The sequence below is a fragment of the Protopterus annectens genome, chromosome 1.part1 (genome assembly GCF_019279795.1).
Source record: "Protopterus annectens isolate FY-2018-M chromosome 1.part1, PAN1.0, whole genome shotgun sequence".
In the NCBI taxonomy this organism is placed as follows: domain Eukaryota; kingdom Metazoa; phylum Chordata; order Ceratodontiformes; family Protopteridae; genus Protopterus; species Protopterus annectens.
This window is the reverse complement of record NC_056726.1, coordinates 551,887,799-551,906,801: the sequence shown is the minus strand read 5'-3', so window position 1 is coordinate 551,906,801 and position 19,003 is coordinate 551,887,799. Positions and strand designations below refer to the sequence as shown.

General features: G+C 41.8%; 1 protein-coding gene across 1 annotated transcript in view; it reads right to left on the bottom strand.

Annotated features, from left to right (window-relative positions):
• The window catches only part of LOC122814860 (phospholipid-transporting ATPase ID-like), a 2,026,011-nt gene that overhangs the window by 534,891 nt on the left and 1,472,117 nt on the right, over positions 1–19,003 (bottom strand). The window contains exon 13 of the mRNA XM_044087143.1: positions 9,103–9,311. Within this exon, the coding sequence (XP_043943078.1) occupies positions 9,103–9,311 (209 nt within the window). The remainder of the gene's footprint in view (positions 1–9,102; positions 9,312–19,003) is intronic.

Below are 19,003 nucleotides of genomic sequence, written 5' to 3'. Positions count from 1 at the left end.
TTAGGGAAACCACCGTAAAACATTTCTGCAAAGCCAACTTCACCCTTCTTAAGACAGAAGTGGCAAACTTCACGACACACATGCTGATGGACAATAGAGATACGACTGCTGAATCCTATACAATTGCACTTTATAAGCACTTACACGAGTGCATGGATCGTGCAATCCCTAACAGAACCAAGATGCTATCCTCCAAAAAAAGGAGGCCAATCTGGTGGTCCCCTGCTATAAACAAACTCTACAACAGAAGAAAGAAACTGTTGCAAAAAAATCCCATGATTGGAGGAACTCCATGGTCAGAATCAGTAAGAAGCTGAGATCTCTCATAAAATCCTCCAAAGCTAGTTATGAAAACAAAATTGCCACTGATTCTAAAGACAACCACAAAGCATTCTATAGCTATGTCAAGAATCTCAATGGCAACACTGAGATCTGCTCTGAGTTACAGCACAATGGCACTAAATATACAGAACCAACTGATATTGCCAACATCCTAGCAGATAGGTTCAGTGCTAACTTTACCCATCTCTCATCCCCTAAAGGGCCCATCTTTATACTGGAAGAATGCAAAGTACTTGTAATCATGGCTGCACAGGTAAAAACACACTCTCCAAAGCCAGGAACACAGCATTCATGGGACCTGACAACATCCCAGGCTGCGTTCTACATGAACTACAGAACGAACTGGCACCCCACCTAAGTATCATGTTCAGTCATAGCCTCACCTCAGGCTTTGTGCCCACTGAATGGCACACAGCAACGGTTATCCCACTCCACAAAGGGGGAGCCATCAAGGACCCCGGGAACCACTGCCCCATTAGCCTGACGAGCCTGGTCTGCAAGGCTATGAGCGTATCATCATGGAACGTATAAACAATGACATTGGTAATCTCCAAACTCTAGACCCTACCCACTTTGGGTTTGTAAAAGGCAGATCATGTCTCCTAAACCTGATAGACTTCTTTGAAGCAGAGAACAAAGCTGTAGATGAGGGTAAGGTTGTTCACACAGCCTATCTAGATCTCGCCAAGGCTTTCCACACCATCCCCCACTCTGGAATTATAGACAAACTCACTAAACTAGGTATAAATCCCTATGTCACAAGATGTGTTGCCAATTGGCTCACTGACAGAACCCACACTGTGAAAGTAGCAGACTCTAAATCCAACTTCAAACCAGTGACAAGTGGAGTTCAGACCTAGGTTCTCTCCTGTTTGGTATCTACTTCTCTGAAGTACAGGCTAACACAGAAGGTCTTTGGTTAACAAAGTTCGCAGATGACTGCAAACTAGGAGCCATAATCAAAACTCCCAATGATGTGGACATCCTACAAAAGGGTCTCACTGAGACAGATGCCTGGTGTCAAAGCCATGGCCTCAAGCTCAATGCCAAAAAGTGCATTGTTATCCCTTTTGGTAAAAACTCTGTACCCATGAACTATCACATAGGCGGTAGTCTACTTAAGACTGAAAGTGTGATAAGAGACCTTGGGACACAGGTGGACAGTAGTCTCTCCTTTGATAATCATATCACCACAGTAGTCAGGAAATCCTTCTACGTGGCACACCTCATCACAAAAGGTTTCTAATCTAGGAAACAAGAGGTCATTGTTCCCCTCTACTCATCACTCATTAGACCCATTATAGAGTACAACACCCCTTTTGGTATGTACCTCACAAGACATCTACAACAACTGCAAAGGCCACAGAAATACCTCACAAAGAGGATTACTGACCTCAAACAGATGCTCTACGCAGACCGTCTCAAAAAACTCCAGCTTTATTCTGTCGCATATCGCCTACTCATAGGTTCATAGGTTCATAGGTAGGTACTGGGCTATCTGCCTGAAGGCATATATTAGCCCAGCCACGTGTGCGGTATTCACCACCCCTTTGGTTAGTGCCCTTGATATAGCAGATAGTACCCTTGGCCCCTATCTAGTAGAGCTGTTGGTATGATCCCTGGTGTGAACTTTCTGTTACCCATCCACTTGTCAAGGTTCCTCTTGAAGAGTGATAGTGAGGGGCTCTGTCTTATGTAGATCGGGACCTTGTTCCATAGCAAGGGAAGTCTTTGCAAAGGGAATCTATCCCTCCAGCATGTTCTATTCATTGTTGTGCTGAGGTTTATATCCCTAGAGCTTGTAGCTCGAGTAGATTTGGTTTTGCTAAGATGGAGCATGTTCAACAGTTCTGGGTTGGACATGGCTCTGTATGTTAGACAGAGATTACCTCTGAGAAGGTGGTATGCAACAGAGAAAAGCCTTAGTTTTTTCAATTGTGCTGCATAGGGCAACTGTTTGAGGCCAGTAATCCTCTTAGTGAGGTACCTCTGTGGTCTCTCCAGCTGCTGGAAATGCCTAGCCAGGTACATTCCAATTGGTGCACTGTACTCAATAATGGGTCTGATGAGGGAAGAGTAGACTCAGAGGTGATCTCTGCCTAACATACAAAGCTATGTCAAACCCAGAGCTGTTGGACATGCTCCAAGTAAAGAAATCCCAATCCCTCCGAGCTACATGCTCTAGGGACCTAAACCTTGTTACCACAATAAACAGAACATGCTAGGGGGATAGATCCCTGTCCCAGAGACTTCCCATACTCTGGAACAAACTACCTATCTATATCAAACAAAGCTCCTCATTAGCACTCTTCAAGAAAAATCTTGATGATTGAATGGGAGATAGGAAATGGCAAAAGCCAGGGTACCGTTTGGCTAGGCTTATATAGGCCCCAGGGCCAATAGCCTAGTACCTACCTATGAACCTATGAACCTATGATAACTAATTATTTGAGTATGAAATGGGGACCCACAAAGCTACTAGGGTCAGACAAAGTTTAGCAGTCCCAGAGGCTAGCTGACTCATTCAAAATTTGCTGTAAGTAAGTTGCCCTAATAACAGATAAGGAGTGGTGGCAGTGCACTAACCTAAGATCAGCAGAGGAGAAGCTCAATCAGTAAGGTAGAGAGCAAAATAAAACTGTATGAAGGGAGAAGAAAGGGTTTTGAGCAGGAAAGATTGAGAACAAGAGACTTAATTCTGTTTGATACAACCACCTTGTTTTAACTCTTGGATTATGCAATGCAGACATATTTTTTCCTGGGAAGTGAATAGATTCTTTTTTGGTCATAGGCAATGTACTAGAGGTATGCATCTGCGCCATCAAAGTCCATTAGCCCTCCAAATAAGCCTGGTATAACAAACAATGTGTAAGTGGTAAATACAGAAAATGAGAGAGAGAGTGAGACAAGAAAACATTTTAGTGCAGAGGGCAGATAAGTAACCAGGATTTGGAAAATATTCACAAATAGGTTAACACTCTGCTTAACATACTTGGAATAAGATAAAACAGATAAACTGCAAATAGAATAAAGAAAACCAAAACTCTTTGTTAGAAAAATAACAGTTTGCAAATAGAATAAAGAAAACAAACTCTTTCTTAGGAAAAAAAAACAGTTTGCTAGTATTAAAAATAGGAATAAATGACTCCATGTTAAGTGTTGTGGGGGAAGTCTGAGAAAGAGCCTTGTATGGAATATATGGGAAAAAGAGTAGGAACTTCATTTAAGAGGCAACAGAGAAGAAGCCGTAAGAGATTTTGAGAACTTTATGAATTCTGGTGAAACAGAAATCTATGCCTGGAAAATAATTCCATTTCTATGGCACTGCAGCAATCTGCAGCTTATATGTGTGAGGTTCACTGTTGTTATGAAGGATGCTGCACTGAGGTCTGCAGCATAAAACAGATTCAGGAAGGTAGGGTGCAGCAGCACTACTGTAATATCTGCATGCAGTACAGGTAAGGAAAAGATGGCTCCATAAAGTACAGCAATGAAACCCCTGGCTGTGGCTTGATGATCTGGGACAGATTAGTGGCCTTACTAATGGTGGACCCAGTTGGAGAAGAAGCAGATTTTTCACCAAGTTTTCACAGGCTGGGAGTAAGTAGCATAAAGGATCATAACATGCACTCTGATCCACCAGGCAGAGAGTAAGCAGTGGGACTGGATTTAGGTGCATGCAGAGAAGCACCCTACTGGGCTTGTACTGTGGCACTTGTTTTGGAAACATGCATGTAAGGGCTGATTAGGGGTGAGAGGGTAGGGTATAATGTGTTTGTAGTTGGGATAGCAGCCCCACCTTTGATTAAATCTCAGCCTCCACCAATGTTAAGTACGACAGAGTTGTTGCTCAGCACTTAAAATGAACTTCTGAAGGTATAAGAGCAAATAGATCCTCTCAAGAAATGTCTTGATAGTTGGATGGGTGATTATGTCTTTATTAAACATACTGGGCATCATGTTCCTTGAATGCTTTTAGGCCAAGAACATTATCAACTTGTCATGAACCAGTTTTGAACATATTAACATGTATATGAGATCATGAAATATGATTATTTTCAAGCCTGTTTACTTAAAAATTACTAGTAACATGGTATCAGAATTTCTGGCAACCATGCTCAAGCTTTTGTATGCTATGGTTTTGCATCTAAAACTTAGTTTTCCATTTGTAGAAAAGTATACTGTCTCTCTGTCTCAGTGACATTATGACTATAAGAAATAACAAAAACATTTGGATTCTGTACATCTGCAAGAGGACTTCTACTGGGTCACATTCCATTTTTTACAGTTGACACAGGCCAGTTGGCTTAATGATTAAAGTCATCACCTGCCATGCACAAGGTACAAGGTTCATTCCTGACCTCTGGCCAATGTTTATTTGGAGTTTGCATATTCTCCACATGTCTCTGTGGTCTTCCTCCCACCTCAAATAAAAAATGCCGAGTGTTTCCATCTCAAAATCACCCAGGAACAGAGTTGTGGAGAAGAGTACAGACTCTACATGTCCCCTATTGGGGAAAGAGTTGTATAGACCAACCGTTTTGTGTATCTACTGTGGTGCATAGTATCCTCAAGATAGGGGAACATAGATCACAGACTACGTGCCATGGTAGGGCAAGCCACTCGACAGTCTAAAATATGACTCTAGATGATTTGGTTGTGTTGACTAATGTTGCCAAGTGGGCATGGTTATTTGCAGGAGATAAGTGTATTGAGGATGCGTCCATTATGCCAAGTGGTAAGGAGGAGGCTGGACATCCTATGTTTCCAAGATCCAAGAAGGAAGGGCAGTGAAGCAAAGCCACTTGACTTGGGATCCAGAGTTTACTACTCAGGATGAAGATAGGCAAGATATTGTGTGGGAATTCTGGTGAGGGAGAGGCTTCCGAAGGCTGTGAGGGATGCTCACAGAATTAGTGATACACTCATGGCAATTGGACTCTAGCCTAATGATAAGGCAGTGCTCATAATCTCAGCCTATGCCCTGCAGCAGGGTTGTGATAGCAAGGAAAAGAGTGCATTCAGACAGCAGTTGCAGGACATACTAGTTAAAGCAGGGCAGCAGGATTTGTTGGAACAGACAGAGCAGGATATGAGGACTGCCTAGGTCCACATGGGTGGGGTAACAGGAATAAAGATGGAGAGGCCATTCTAGACCTCTGTCTGGCAAATGGCATGATAGTAGCCAAAAGAAGGTTCACAAAGAGACAAACAATCACAAGATCACATACAAGAGTGGCCAACACACAACTCAGCTAGACTTACTCCTTGTAAGGAAAGGGCACTGAGGTAGATTCAGCAATTGCAAAGTCATCCCAAGCCCATAGTATAAAACACTGGCTGCCACAATTAGCTGCAAACAGTGGTTGGAGAAGGCTCTAAGGTCAACAGGGAGCAGGCTGAAGACCTGGAAGTTAACTGGAGAGAAAGCACAACAGTTCAAGGAATTATTTGGGGCTCTAGCACCCCAACATAGGAGGAGCTGAAGAAGAATGGCAGCATCTCAAAACAGCATGTGTGAGACATAGAGAACAAATATGCAGCCGAGCCAGGTATAATAATGTACATAAAGAAAGCTGATGGTGGAATGCAGAGGTCCAGGAAGTCATTAAAAGAAAAGAGTGTAGGAAAAAGTGAGAGATAGAAAAGACGGACCAGGTTAGGAAGGAATTCTGGTTGGCTAACAAAGAGGCTAAGAAAGAAGTTGAAATAGCAAAGAACAAGGCACCAGAGGTACTCTACCATCTTCTGGAAAGTGACTCAGTAGATGTCACAAAGACAGGCAAGGCAAAGATGGAAAGATAAAGAAGATAGTCAGACACCCTTCATGAGGGATCCTAGCAAAAACCTGCTCATCAGCCTACAGGACATCCGAGGTTTGTGGAGTACTTCATCAGCTTCTGAATGAAAAAAAAAAACTGAAGCTGTACTGCCCCAGAAACAGCCTATGATGAGAGAATAGGTGGAGCCCACCATAGAAGAGTGAAGAATAGCACTAAGGAATATGAAGTCAGGGAAAGCAGAAATAATAAAGTTGTTGGGTGAGATAGGGGAGAAATGGCTCCTTAGGGCACTCATAGTAGTGTGAAGAGAAAGGCTTATCCCAGGTGACTGGAAAATAAGCATACTAGTGCCAATGTACAAGTAGAAAGGGGACAACCACAACTGTAAGCAGGACAGAGGTATCAAACTCCTGTCATACTGCATGAAAGTTCTAGAGAAGGTGACTGATAAACAAATATGCAGAGTAGCAGAAAGTAAGACGGGAGATGAACACTTTGAATTCAGATCAGGATGCAGCAGAACTGACCTGATGTTTGCAGTGAGACAGATAGTAGAGAAGAAGCCAGACAGGAGGAAAGAGTCCGACTGGGCATGCCTAGACTTGGAGAAAGCATATGACAAGGTCACAAGAAAGCTGATCTGGGCAGTCCTGTGGTGAAACAAAGTCCCAGAAACATTAGTAGAATTAGTGCAGGCTATGTACAAGGACCCAAAGACTCAAGTACGAACAGTGTTCGGTCTTACAGAGGGATTCCCAATAGGAGTGTGGGTGTATCAGGGTTCAGCTCTGAGCCCACTGCTGTTCATACTGGTGATGGACTACATTAGCAAATATGTCAGAGGGGGAAGATCAACAAAGTTGCTGTATGCAGACGATGTGGCACTAGAAGCAGACTCTGAGTTGAACTTCAGCAAAGCATAGGGGAATGGAATGCAAAACTGAAGGCACATGGGATGAAACTGAGTACATTTAAGACAGCTGTAATGGTAGTAAATGGGGGAAATCAGAAGAAGCTGAGAGTTGAGATATAAGGGAAAATAGTGGAACAAGTTAACAGCTTCAAGTATTGGGAGGGTGGTTGAAGAGAAGGGAAGTCTGAATGAGTAGGTTAAAGCCAGAATCAGAGCGTCCGCAACCAACTAGCATAGAGTGCCACATGTAGTATATGGCAGAAGAATGCCAAAGAATCTGAAAAGTAAAGTGTACAAAACAGTGGAATGATCAGTATTACTGTATGGTACAGAAACCTGGGAAGTAAAGGCAGAGCAGATGAGCAAGCCAGAGGTGATGGAGATGAAGTGACTGAGATGGGTAATAGGATGCACACTGTGGGACAAACTAAGAAATTAGAGCAGAAGACAAAGTAGCTCCATTTGCAGAAAAGGTCAAAGACAACAGATTACGGTTCTTTGGGCACATGTGTAAAAAAGCAGAAGACAATCTAGTGAAGAAGATTTGGGACAGACAGGAAGAAGGCAAGAGGAAGGGAAAGTATCCAGGAATGAGGTGGATGGATTATGTGAGAGAAGACCTGCGACAGTCAGGCATGAGTGTCAAAGAAGGCAGGCGAGTGGTATTGAACTGAGAGAGATGGTGACAGCTGACATGACACCCTGTCCCCTTGAAGAAAATGGGAAAAAAGGGGGGGGGGGTTGAAGATGATGATGTTGTTTATTACCACTGCTACCCAACTTCATAAAACATGGGTATTTAAATCGACTACTTGGAAAAGGCTACCACTTCCTGCATTGTATGCTCACTGAATTCTCTGTTTACCAAGACAGAACAACTGCATTTCTGTTTGACGATTAACATTATCTACCTCTAATCGCATGTGTCATATGAGCATCAAATGATACTCAGCAATTTTTTTTCTGTCACAACCAACATAAAATATCTGGGTAGGGGCAGTGAATTTACAGCTGAGCTGCTTGGCAAGTACATTAGGCATGAGAAAAATAAAATACCATCTTCCACAAGCTAAACGGAGGAGCATTTTGCATATGCAGGATACTTCACTCATTTATACACTGAGCTCCTGAAACCACCTTGACTGTGGCAGAACAATGTAAATCCTGCTATGTCACATGAATTTTAGTCTGGATGTGTAAGGAAACAGTACATACACAGCAAGTATCATCGGATATCCAAAACAACCAAGATGCTCATGTGTATCACGTGACTGTGGAGTGGTAGCATCCCTTACGGTTATGAATATTCATGCTCAGTTTTTAAATTCTGGGTAATATTCATTGGACTTCTTCAAGTGTTTGTTTGCAGAGCTGTACCAAAATGTACATATACAAAGATCAACAATCACGTTTTGAAATCAAAATATCAATGTAAAAGCAAGTTTCCTAGGATAAATATCTAGTGTGGAGTCTGTCTTGCAGTCCTAAGTAATTTTAACATATGGACAATTCTAATTCTAATCAGTGTTGTAGGAACACTGAACTACACACTCTTACAATGCTTTAGAATAAACCTATAGTGGCTCTAATCATCAATATCTGAAATATTATCTTGTAGCCATAGAGGTAGCCTTAGCATAATTTTCTTGCATAAAATTACCGTATAAGGAATGTTTCAGTACAGTACTGTATATCTGCATGTAACACTAATGGCTTAATTCTAATTGGTAAACATGAAGAAATACGAAGGACTGCTCCAAAAGAGTCTTGCTGCACCATGGGCCAACCTTGATTTATGCACACTTTTATATATAATGGAAAGAAGAAAAGTATCATTTGGGCAACTGATGGTCTTTGCAATACCTTGATCAAGTACCATGACCACCAGATTTATAAAGCTCTTACTTACCTAGTAGTGAGATCCGACATCTTCACAATCTGTACAGCAAGATAGCTGTTCTATTTCAGTGTGCTTAGAAATAACATCACATATCATGGAAGTAACAAAAAATAGAAGGAACACAGATGTGTGAAACCAGCCAAGCAGAAAATGATAAATCTTACCATATGTTTTGCCATTAATGGAGCATTTGTTGAATGTCATGATGTTTTGTGTGAGGGTTCCTGTTTTGTCTGAGAAAATATACCTTATCTGGCCAAGCTCTTCATTTAATGTTGTTGTGCGGGCTTCTGCTGGGGTATCTTTCTTTGGGTAGTACATTTTTCTGTCCCAGTTAATGTAGAAGCTATTACCCAAGCGTATAATCTCCACACTGTTCAAAATGATACAAAAGCTGAAAGTTAGCATATGGTGAATATGGAAATCGTCTTACAAATAAATTACATTTGCTCCCTTTCCTACTGGCAATTTATCTTGAATGTTCTACCCTGATTCTTACACACTTGCATGTAGCACTATGCGTACTCTTCTAACTTTATTGTTTCTGTGCTTCATATATTCATTCATTCATTCATTCACTTACTCACTCATTTATTTCTACAGACATATAAGTTTATCCACATACCCTTTCCTTTCCTCTTATCTTGAGCTTTCTTTTCCACATATATTCATAGATATTCCAAGGCCACTGAGTGTTATGATGATTCAAGCCTTGCCAGTACCCTCTCTCATGCTGTACTCCCTTTCTCTAGGAAGGCTATACCAGTCAGTGTTGAAGTGAATTTGTGGATACCTATCCAGCCACCTAATTCATGTTTAAAGGAAGACAGTGACTCTCACACTGCTTAACATGCAAGAGAAGTCTATTCCAGAGGTTTGGGAGGTGATGGGTTATAAACATGTACTTCTCCATATTTTATTTATCTACTGGTGAAGATTTAGGTCTCTGGTTCTAGTACTGGCAGAGATACTGGATTGTGGAGAAACAGGAGGCCCAAGGCAATCTGATCAATAATGGTATGTTAAGTAAGACAGACATCTCCCCTCAAAAGTTTAGAAGACACTGACTAAGGATGTAGAGCTTTCAGCTTCTCTTGGCAGCTCACAGACTTTAGGCCTTTGATCGTTTTGTTTAGGAACCCTTGCTTCATATGTTTAGCAAGATACACCCCAGTGGAAGCATTGCACTCAATAATTGGCTTGATCAGTGATGTGTATAAGGGATTAATTACCCTTTTAGACCTTGATGATATTCCTTTGCCAGTTAGCTGTGTTAAATAAAAAGATTTTCTGACAACTGCTGTCACATGATGCTCAAAAGGGAGGAGCTATCAACCCAAGTAGTTAGGTCTAGATCCCTAACTACATTTTCATTCATAGTGGTGTGTTATCTATAAATTATGATGTGTGAGGGCTTGTCTACCATGAGGGATAATACTGTACTTTTTAGTATTTAAGACAATTTTATTACATAAAGAGTTTACTAGGGGGAGTTCATTTCAGAGGGTTTGGGTATCATATGGTGACTTAACAGCAATTTACATTTTGCAGTTGTCTCAGACTTTGTTATCCAGAGGTTTTGCCTCTGTGCTTGGAGATCTGGGAAATAGTTACCAAAAAGAAGTCCCAGCACAAAGCCCTGCAAGACATCTTTGGTCACTTTCAAACTTTGTGATGAGGCACCTGCAACTCGCACTGTGTGAGTTCTGTCTATCAGCAAGTTTGCTATCCATCCTACCAGATATGGGTCAATTTTTAAAGCATTTAGATCTTGTATAATGCCAGCATAGACAAGTCTTATGAGATGAACCATGTCAGTGTGCAGTTGCATTGAACTGAACAAAGATAGACTTTTGTTCCAAATCTCAGCTGTTTCTATGGTTTATAGGTCCATACATGTATACTAGGCTAACGTCCACTAAGACTCTTATAAGCCTAGCCATGTGACCCAAATGTGACCCACAAATCTGATTTATATAGCAGGGGATTTACTGACTGCCTCTGTCCATCAGAGACATGGGCACAAGACCATGGGAAAAATTTCTGATTACCCATCCATTGGTCCAAATTGTACTTAAATAGGGATAGGGAGGAACATGGATGCGGAGCCTGTTCCAGAGAAGGGGAATTCTCTGAGAAACATATCTGTCTCTCTGCAACATGTACTATATATGTCACAATCAAAATTCAGGTCTTTTAATCTGTAGTTCTGATGCTTTGTTTTGTGGATGTGCAAAGGGTTCATCAAAACAGGATCCAGGGATGCCTTGCATGCTAGGGAAAGATCATCTTTCAGAAGTCTGTATGACTGTAAAGAGACAGGATTTTGAGGGGATCATAGTAAGACATTGTGTTTACTCCCTGTATTCGTTTTGTAAAGAAACTCAGTAGATGTTCCAGTTGCTACATGTGTTTGGTCAGGTACATACCAAAGTGAGCATTATACTCTATGATGGGTCTAATGAAGTGGAGTACAGTGGTATGATGACCTCTCTGTACCTAGACACCTTGCCTTTACTTTTAAGTTGAGCAACATAGAAGGATTTTCACACTACCTTGGACACATGTTGGTGGAAGGCCAGATTACTATCTACATGAGTTCCTAGATTCCTGAGTAATGAATCAACTTTTAGGAGTGTTTTATTGATGACATAGTTACCTGGGATGGCTGACTCCCAAAAGTTACTATAATGCATTTTCTTTGTACTGAATTTTAAGCCATGGCTTTGGCACTATGCATTTGTCTGTGTTAATCCTTCCTGAAGGATGTTCTCAGCTTGGGGGGATTCAGTGACTGCTCCCAGCTCGCAATCATCTGTAAACATGGTTAGCCAGAGGCATTTGACATTGGCTTTAACATCCAAGAAGTAAATGTCAAAGAGGACTGGGCCTATCACAGAGCCTTAGGGGACTCCTCACTGATTATAACCTCCTGGGTCCTGGGTCCTATCAGTGAGACAGCTAGCTATCCATCTTGCTATAAAGAGGTTTATACCTAGTTCTGTAAGTTTAGTGACAATGCCCAAGTGGGGTATTGTATCAAATGCCTTAGCCAGATCTAGGTAGGCAGTATGCACCATTTCCCTTCATCCAGTGCCTTAATGACCTTTTCAAAGTCATCTAGTAAATTCATTAATCATGACCTTCCTTTGACAAAGCCAAACTGGGCTGCATCCAGTGTCTGGAGGTATTCTGTGTCCTTGCTGATAGTTTCCATGATAATTCTTTCCATGGCTTTGCAAATAAAACCAGCCATACTATTGAGTCTGTAGTTTCCAGGATCTGTTGAAGGTCTTCTATTATGAAGTTGTATGACCATTTCAGTCCTCCATTCATGTGACGCAAAGCCTGTTTTAAGACTATAGTTAAATAATGACTCCAGGGGTCCTGATAAGTCATTTTATTTAGACTGCTCAGGAGGCATCCTGGAATGTTGTCAGCCCCCATTGCTGCTGGATTCTTGGCTTTAGTAAGGACAGTCAGTACAGGCTCACTAGTTATAGTTGGATGGGGTTATGTTTGAGGGTATTTTTGGGGGATAGCTGAGGATAAGAAGAGGGTAAACTTGGAATTGAATCTGTCTGCTAACAGGTTCGCTAGATCACCAAGTTTGGAGAATATGACACCATTAACCACCAGTTCAGCACATTGCTATTTTCTGCTCTTGAGTTTTCTGACACAGCTGAAGAAGGCATTATGGTTATCTTTCACCTGGGAGGCTATGTTACCCTGAAATATGGCTTTGTTTGTCCTAATTAGCACTCTTAGTTGTCTATTTTGTTTCATGAGAGAGTTTTTACCTTTATGGAAATGATTTTTACCATACTTTTTTGTTTTGTTGTACATCCTGTTTAATTTGAGGTACCACCAAAGTGGTCTGTTTCTGGGGCTAGTCCTGGGATTACTTATGGTAGGTACAGCTACCTCTGTGCAGTCATTGACATAGTTGTACAGAGTTTCTGACACCAATTCAACATAGGCTGCTGTGTTCTCTGGGTTTGGAGGGGCATTTAATTTTGACAAGCCATCACTTAATAACATTTAATTTGCCTTGGAATAGTACTTAACTGTTACTGGTTTTAATGGGATTGCACAATTGATTTTGATTTTGAAGGATACAGCTTAATGGTCAGACATTATCAGGGAGGGGAGGGGGTAGGTTTGTCAATTTGACATTGCCTAAAAAAGGCACTTTGGGGGTGGATAAAGTTTTAGCCTAGAGGGGAAAGTTGCAGTTCATCCTTGGCAAACTAATGTGGTCTGCTAACCATGTCCTCTCAAGCTGACAAATCTTGGATGTAGAATGATACCAGAAAGGCAGCCAGTTGTTGAAATCAATTATTTTGTACTCATACTGTAGCATCATGAACCCAGCCACTGGGGATGCACAAGCCATTGCATTTCTTTGTGCCGGTCCCAAGCCTGGATAAATGGGGAGGGTTGCGTCAGGAAGGGCATCTGTCGTAAAACTTCACCAAATCTTTTCATGCAGTCACCAGTTAATATTTCCATACCAGATCGGTTGAGGCCCGGGTTAACAATGACCACCACCAGTACTGTTAGCCAACAGGGTGCTGGCGGAAATTGTGCTACTGTTGGCCGAAGGAGGAGAAGAGGCGGAAGGCATGGCCGAAGGCAGGAAGAGAGGAGAAAGGCTAGGACTGTGGTAGTGAGGGTCGGAACTTTGAATGTTGGCAGTATGACTGGTATAGGGAGAGAGCTAGCTGATATGATGGTCAGAAGGAAGGTTGGTATATTGTGTGTGCAAGAGACCAGATGGAAGGGGAGTAAGGCTAGGTGTATCGGAGGTGGGTTCAAATTATTTTATCATGGTGTGGATGGGAGGAGAAATGGTGTAGGAGTTATTCTGAAGGAACAGTATGCGAAGAGTATTTTGGAGGTGAAAAGGGTGTTGGATAGAGTGATGTTTATGAAGCTGGAAATTGATGGTGTAATGATTAATGTTGTTAGTGCATATGCTCCACAAGTTGGGTGTGCAATGGATGAGAAAGAAAAATTTTGGAGTGAATTGGATGAAGTGGTGATAACTGTACCCAAGGGTGAGAGAGTAGTGATTGGAGCAGATTTAAATGGGCATGTTGGTGAAAGGAACAGTAGGGATGAGGAAGAGATGGATAGGTATGATGTTAAACAAAGGAATGCAGAAGGTCAGATGGTAGTGGATTTTGCGAAAAGGATGGATATGGCTGTGGTGAATATGTATTTTAACAAGAGAGAGGAGCATAGGGTGACATACAAGAGTGGAGGGAGATGCACACAGGTGGATTATATCTTATGTAGGACCAGTTTAAAGGAGACTGGAGACTGTAAAGTGGTGGCCGGAGAAAGTGTAGTTAGGCAGCATAGAATGGTGATTTGTAGGATGATGTTGGTGATCAAGAAGAGGAGGAGGAGTGTGAGGGCAGCACCAAGGATCAAATGGTGGAAATTGAAAAAGGGTAATTGTGAGGTGGACTTCAGGGATGAGTTAAGACAGGCACTGGGTGGCAGTGAAGAGTTACCAAATAGCTGGGTAACTACAGCAGAGCTAGTAAGGGAGACGGCTAGAAAGGTGCTTGGTATCACATCAGGACAGAGGAAGGACGACAAGGAGACATGGTGGTGGAATGAGGAAGTACAGAAGAGTATACAGGCAAAGAGGTTGGCAAAGAAGAAGTGGGATTGTCAGAGAGATGAAGAAAGTAGACAGGAGTATAAGGAGATGAGGTGCATGGCAAAGAGACAGGTGGCGAAGGCTAAGGATAAGGCATATGAAGAGTTGTATGAAAGGTTGGACACTAAGGAGGGAGAAAAGGACCTGTACCGATTGGCTAGACAGAGGGACCAAGCTAGGAAAGATGTGCAGCAGGTAAAGGTGATAAAGGATAATGTGGGAAACATACTCACAAGTGAGGAGAGTGTGTTGAGGAGATGGAAAGAGTACTTAGAGGGGTTGATGAATGAAGAGAATGAGAGGGAGAGAAGGTTGGATGATGTAGGGATAGTGAATAATGAAGTACAATGGATTAGCAAGGAGGAAGTAAGGATAGCTATGAAGAGAATGAAGAATGGAAAGGCTGTTGGCCCAGATGACATACCTGTGGAAGCATGGAGGTGTTTAGGTGAAATGGCAGTGGAGTTTTTATCCAGATTGTTTAATGAAATCTTGGAAAGTGAGAGGATGCCTGAGGAATGGAGAAAAAGTGTTTTGGTATCGATTTTTAAGAATAAGGGTGATGTGGAGAGCTGTAGTAACTACAGAGGGATTAAACTGATCAATCACAGCATGAAGTTCTGGGAAAGAGTAGTGGAAGCTAGGTTAAGAAGGGATGTGATGATTAGTGAACAGCAGTATGGTTTCATGCCGGGAAAGAGCAATACAGATGCAATGTTTGCTCTGAGAGTGTTGATGGAGAAGTACAGAGAATGTCAGAAGGAGTTGCATTGTGATTTTGTAGACTTGTAGAAAGCATATGACAGGGTGCTAGAGAGGAGTTGTGGTATTGTATGAGGAAGTCAGGAGTGTCAGAGAAGTATGTAAGAGTGGTACAGGATATGTATGAGAGTAGTGTGACAGCAGTGAGGTCTGCGATGAGAGTGACGGATGCGTTTAAGGTGGAGGTGGGGTTACTTCAAGGATCAGCTCTGAGCCCTTTCTTATTTGCAATGGTGATGGACAGGTTGACAGACGAGATCAGACAGGAGTTCCCATGGACTATGATGTTTGCAGATGACATTGTGATCTGTAGTGAGAGTAGGGAACAGGTGGAGTAGACTCTGGAGAGATGGAGATATGCTCTAGAGAGAAGAGGAATGAAGGTCAGCAGGACTAAGACAGAATATATGTGTGTGAATGAGAGGGAGGATAGAGGAATGGTGAGGATGCAAGGAGTAGAAGTGGCAAAGGTGGATGAGTTTAAATACTTGGGGTCAATAGTTCAGAGTAACGGTGAGTGTGGAAGAGAGGTGAAGAAGAGAGTGCAGGCAGGATGGACTGGGTGGAGAAGAGTGTCAGGAGTGATTTGTGACAGATGAGTACCTGTAAGAGTGAAAGGGAAGGTCTACAAGAGGGTAGTGAGGCCAGCTATGTTATATGGGTTGGAGACAGTGGCATTGACAAAAAGGCAGGAGTTTGAGCTGGATGTGGCAGAGTTAAAGATGTTAAGATTTGCACTGGGTGTGATGAGGGTGGACAGGATTCGGAATAATATATTAGAGGGTCAGCCCAGGTTGGAAGGTTTGGAGACATATCCAGAGAGGCAAGATTACGTTGGTTTGGACATGTGCTGAGAAGGGATGTGGAGTATATTGGGAAAAAGATGCTAAGGATGAAGCTACCAGGTAACAGGAAAAGAGGAAGGCCTAAGATAAGGTTTATGGATGTGGTGAGAGAGGACATGCAGGTGGTTGGTGTGACAGAGCAAGATGCAGAGGACAGGAAGAAATGGAAATAGGTGATCCGCTGTGGCGACCCCTAATGGGAACAGCTGTAAGAAAATGATGATGATGACTGTAGCATCATCCTTAATCACGGTAATATGCTCAATGCTAGGCTCATACCAGCCTGAGACACATAGTTGAAAGCTGCATAATGTCTTTCTTCATATAGTCCAGGGAAGCATGTTTCAGGTCATATATACCTACAAGGGCTATGATGGAATTATACTGGTACCCGTGGTGTAATGACTTGAGTGCTTACATGATTTTGGTGGATCCTGACTCCAGACAAACAGCTAACATTTATCTTCTCCTTGTTCAGCCTGTTTAGAAGGGCATCAGTATATCTTACAATGGAGTCCCCTATGATGAGAGTCCTGGGATGTATATTTGCTTGCCTTAATGGCTTAGTGTTTGGGGGTCCACTGACAGTGACAGTATGTTTGCTGTTAGGTGTTGTCTTTTCTGAGTGCCTTTGGGCTTGCTAAGTTATGTCTTTGACAACAGGCGATCTAGGCAAACTTTATTATTTAGGAAGATTGCTTTTAAGTGCCTCAGCATGTTAGTCTATGTATGTGTTCTGTGCTATGTGAGGTGGGTGTTGTCTGCGTGGCTTCGACAACATGCTTTGTGCTTGTATGCAAGACTTTATCCTCCAGTGTCATTGTTTAAGCCACCTCTCACTTACTGAGTCTGCTTCATTAAAGATTAAGTGGTTGTCAGTAAATATGAGACAATTGTTACATTGTCTCAAGATGCCCATATCCACCAAGCTGGCTACTTAGAAGTCAGAAATCGCTTATTCATATGGTCTAGTCCTTTGGTGAAGTACAAAGGGGTTATGTATTCGAATTGGAAGACTAATAAGGGTACTTTGTTGGTACAGACTAACGCAGATGCTTTATTGGGGTAGAGTATGCGAAACAGTACTACATTCTACTAACTTTAATGTTTACACAATACTGAATTCTACTAAATCTGTAGGCATTGCCACTCGACACCCAACTAGCTGCTCTAAGCTTGTTGGTGCAAAAGGTATTTGCTCTATATTGCTGCTTTACAGGGTGCACTTTTATGGACTGTTCTACACGGAAAATGTGCTATCTTGGTGTTTTCTAATGTACAGGGCTCTGCTAACTCACTCAAACCTGCAAAATGTATAACAGCACAGGAAAAATGCAAAACAAACTAATGAGGCCTCTGACCAACAAAATGACCACATTATGATTCATTTTGTGCATTTTCCAACTCAGATAGACTGGGCAAATGCCTCCTGGCAAAAGATGAATAAACCCAGTCCTCCTACTGTAAAAACACAGTAGAAGAGATCCATAAGTGCAATGCTACTGCAAAATAATTAAACAGCTAGCTGGAAATCCCTTGCTGAAGGCGATTTCAATTCAAGCTTTCAGTGAGAGGAAAAACATTTTTATCAAAAAATACAGTGAAATGCACACCTAAAAGCAGGAAACATTAGAGATCACTCAAAATATTTAGCAATAAATGGTACATAACTTTGTCTAGATGGCAATGGAAAAAAGTAAAACACTTCTGAAATGCAGGCTACGAGTCAAAGTTTTGCTGAGCTCTAGGAAATGAGCAGGAGACATATTGTAAAAGAGGTTTAGAGCAATACTGGTTTGCTGGGTGTGCACTCAGTAACATAGATCTGCGGAAAACAATGGCTGGGAAGAGTACATAAATAGCTGATACAACAGACAATAGTAATGAAAGAAGAGAGGGAGGGACTTTGGAAATTAGATTATCATACGGGGTGGAGGCCAGAGGCACAATCTTATCACACCACCAGAGCAAAAGGGTGGAAAGGTTGGGAAAAAAATTTAAGGAGCAAACAGGCTAGCTAGAGAGGCATCCAATTAAATAAAGCCAATATTGGAGCTCAGCTCTTTCAGAAACTTCCTCTTAATGTGTTAGTGGGGGATGGGGCAGACACAGAATGCAACTTTAATAAGGCAAGTGATAACCAGAATATAAAAACATTGAAACACAAAGTGAAGCAGAGACAATTCACTCAATATTGAACTGTTACAGTTTAAGGTACCAGACTCTGCAGAAATTTACCAGTTACACTGTTTATGGAAACTACTGTAATAAATGACAAATGCTAAAATCTAGCAGTATTACACATTCCTGCCACAGCTGTGAAATAAACTAAAAGGCTATGGCCAAGCAGGGTTTGCAACACAAGCAGATATCTTTTACAAGTAATTCTACTCTGGTTCAGATAAAGCTGCAGTTATTTAGATTTGTTGTTTGCTGGAATTAGTGGCCTAGACTAAATGTCTTCATGTTGAGAATCTGCTGGTCTTGGAATTCAAATCAGTTAGTTGTCTTGTCTAGTTAGAATATAGAAAATATGTGAGGTGCATCTACTGTTGTAGACACACCATTCCAATTTATTCAAAGAGAACTTTTTTTCTATTATCCACCCCCTTGGTGGCAGACACTATGGTTGCAGCACTCATAGCACCGGGAGCATTAAAATGGGCAAAACATTTGAAGTGTCTGGATGTATTCTAAGACATTGCTACATATCAATATCTAAGAGCTAAGGGCAGTCCTCCTGACTCTCTATCCCTTCTGGGACTCATTCACCAAATGGGCTAT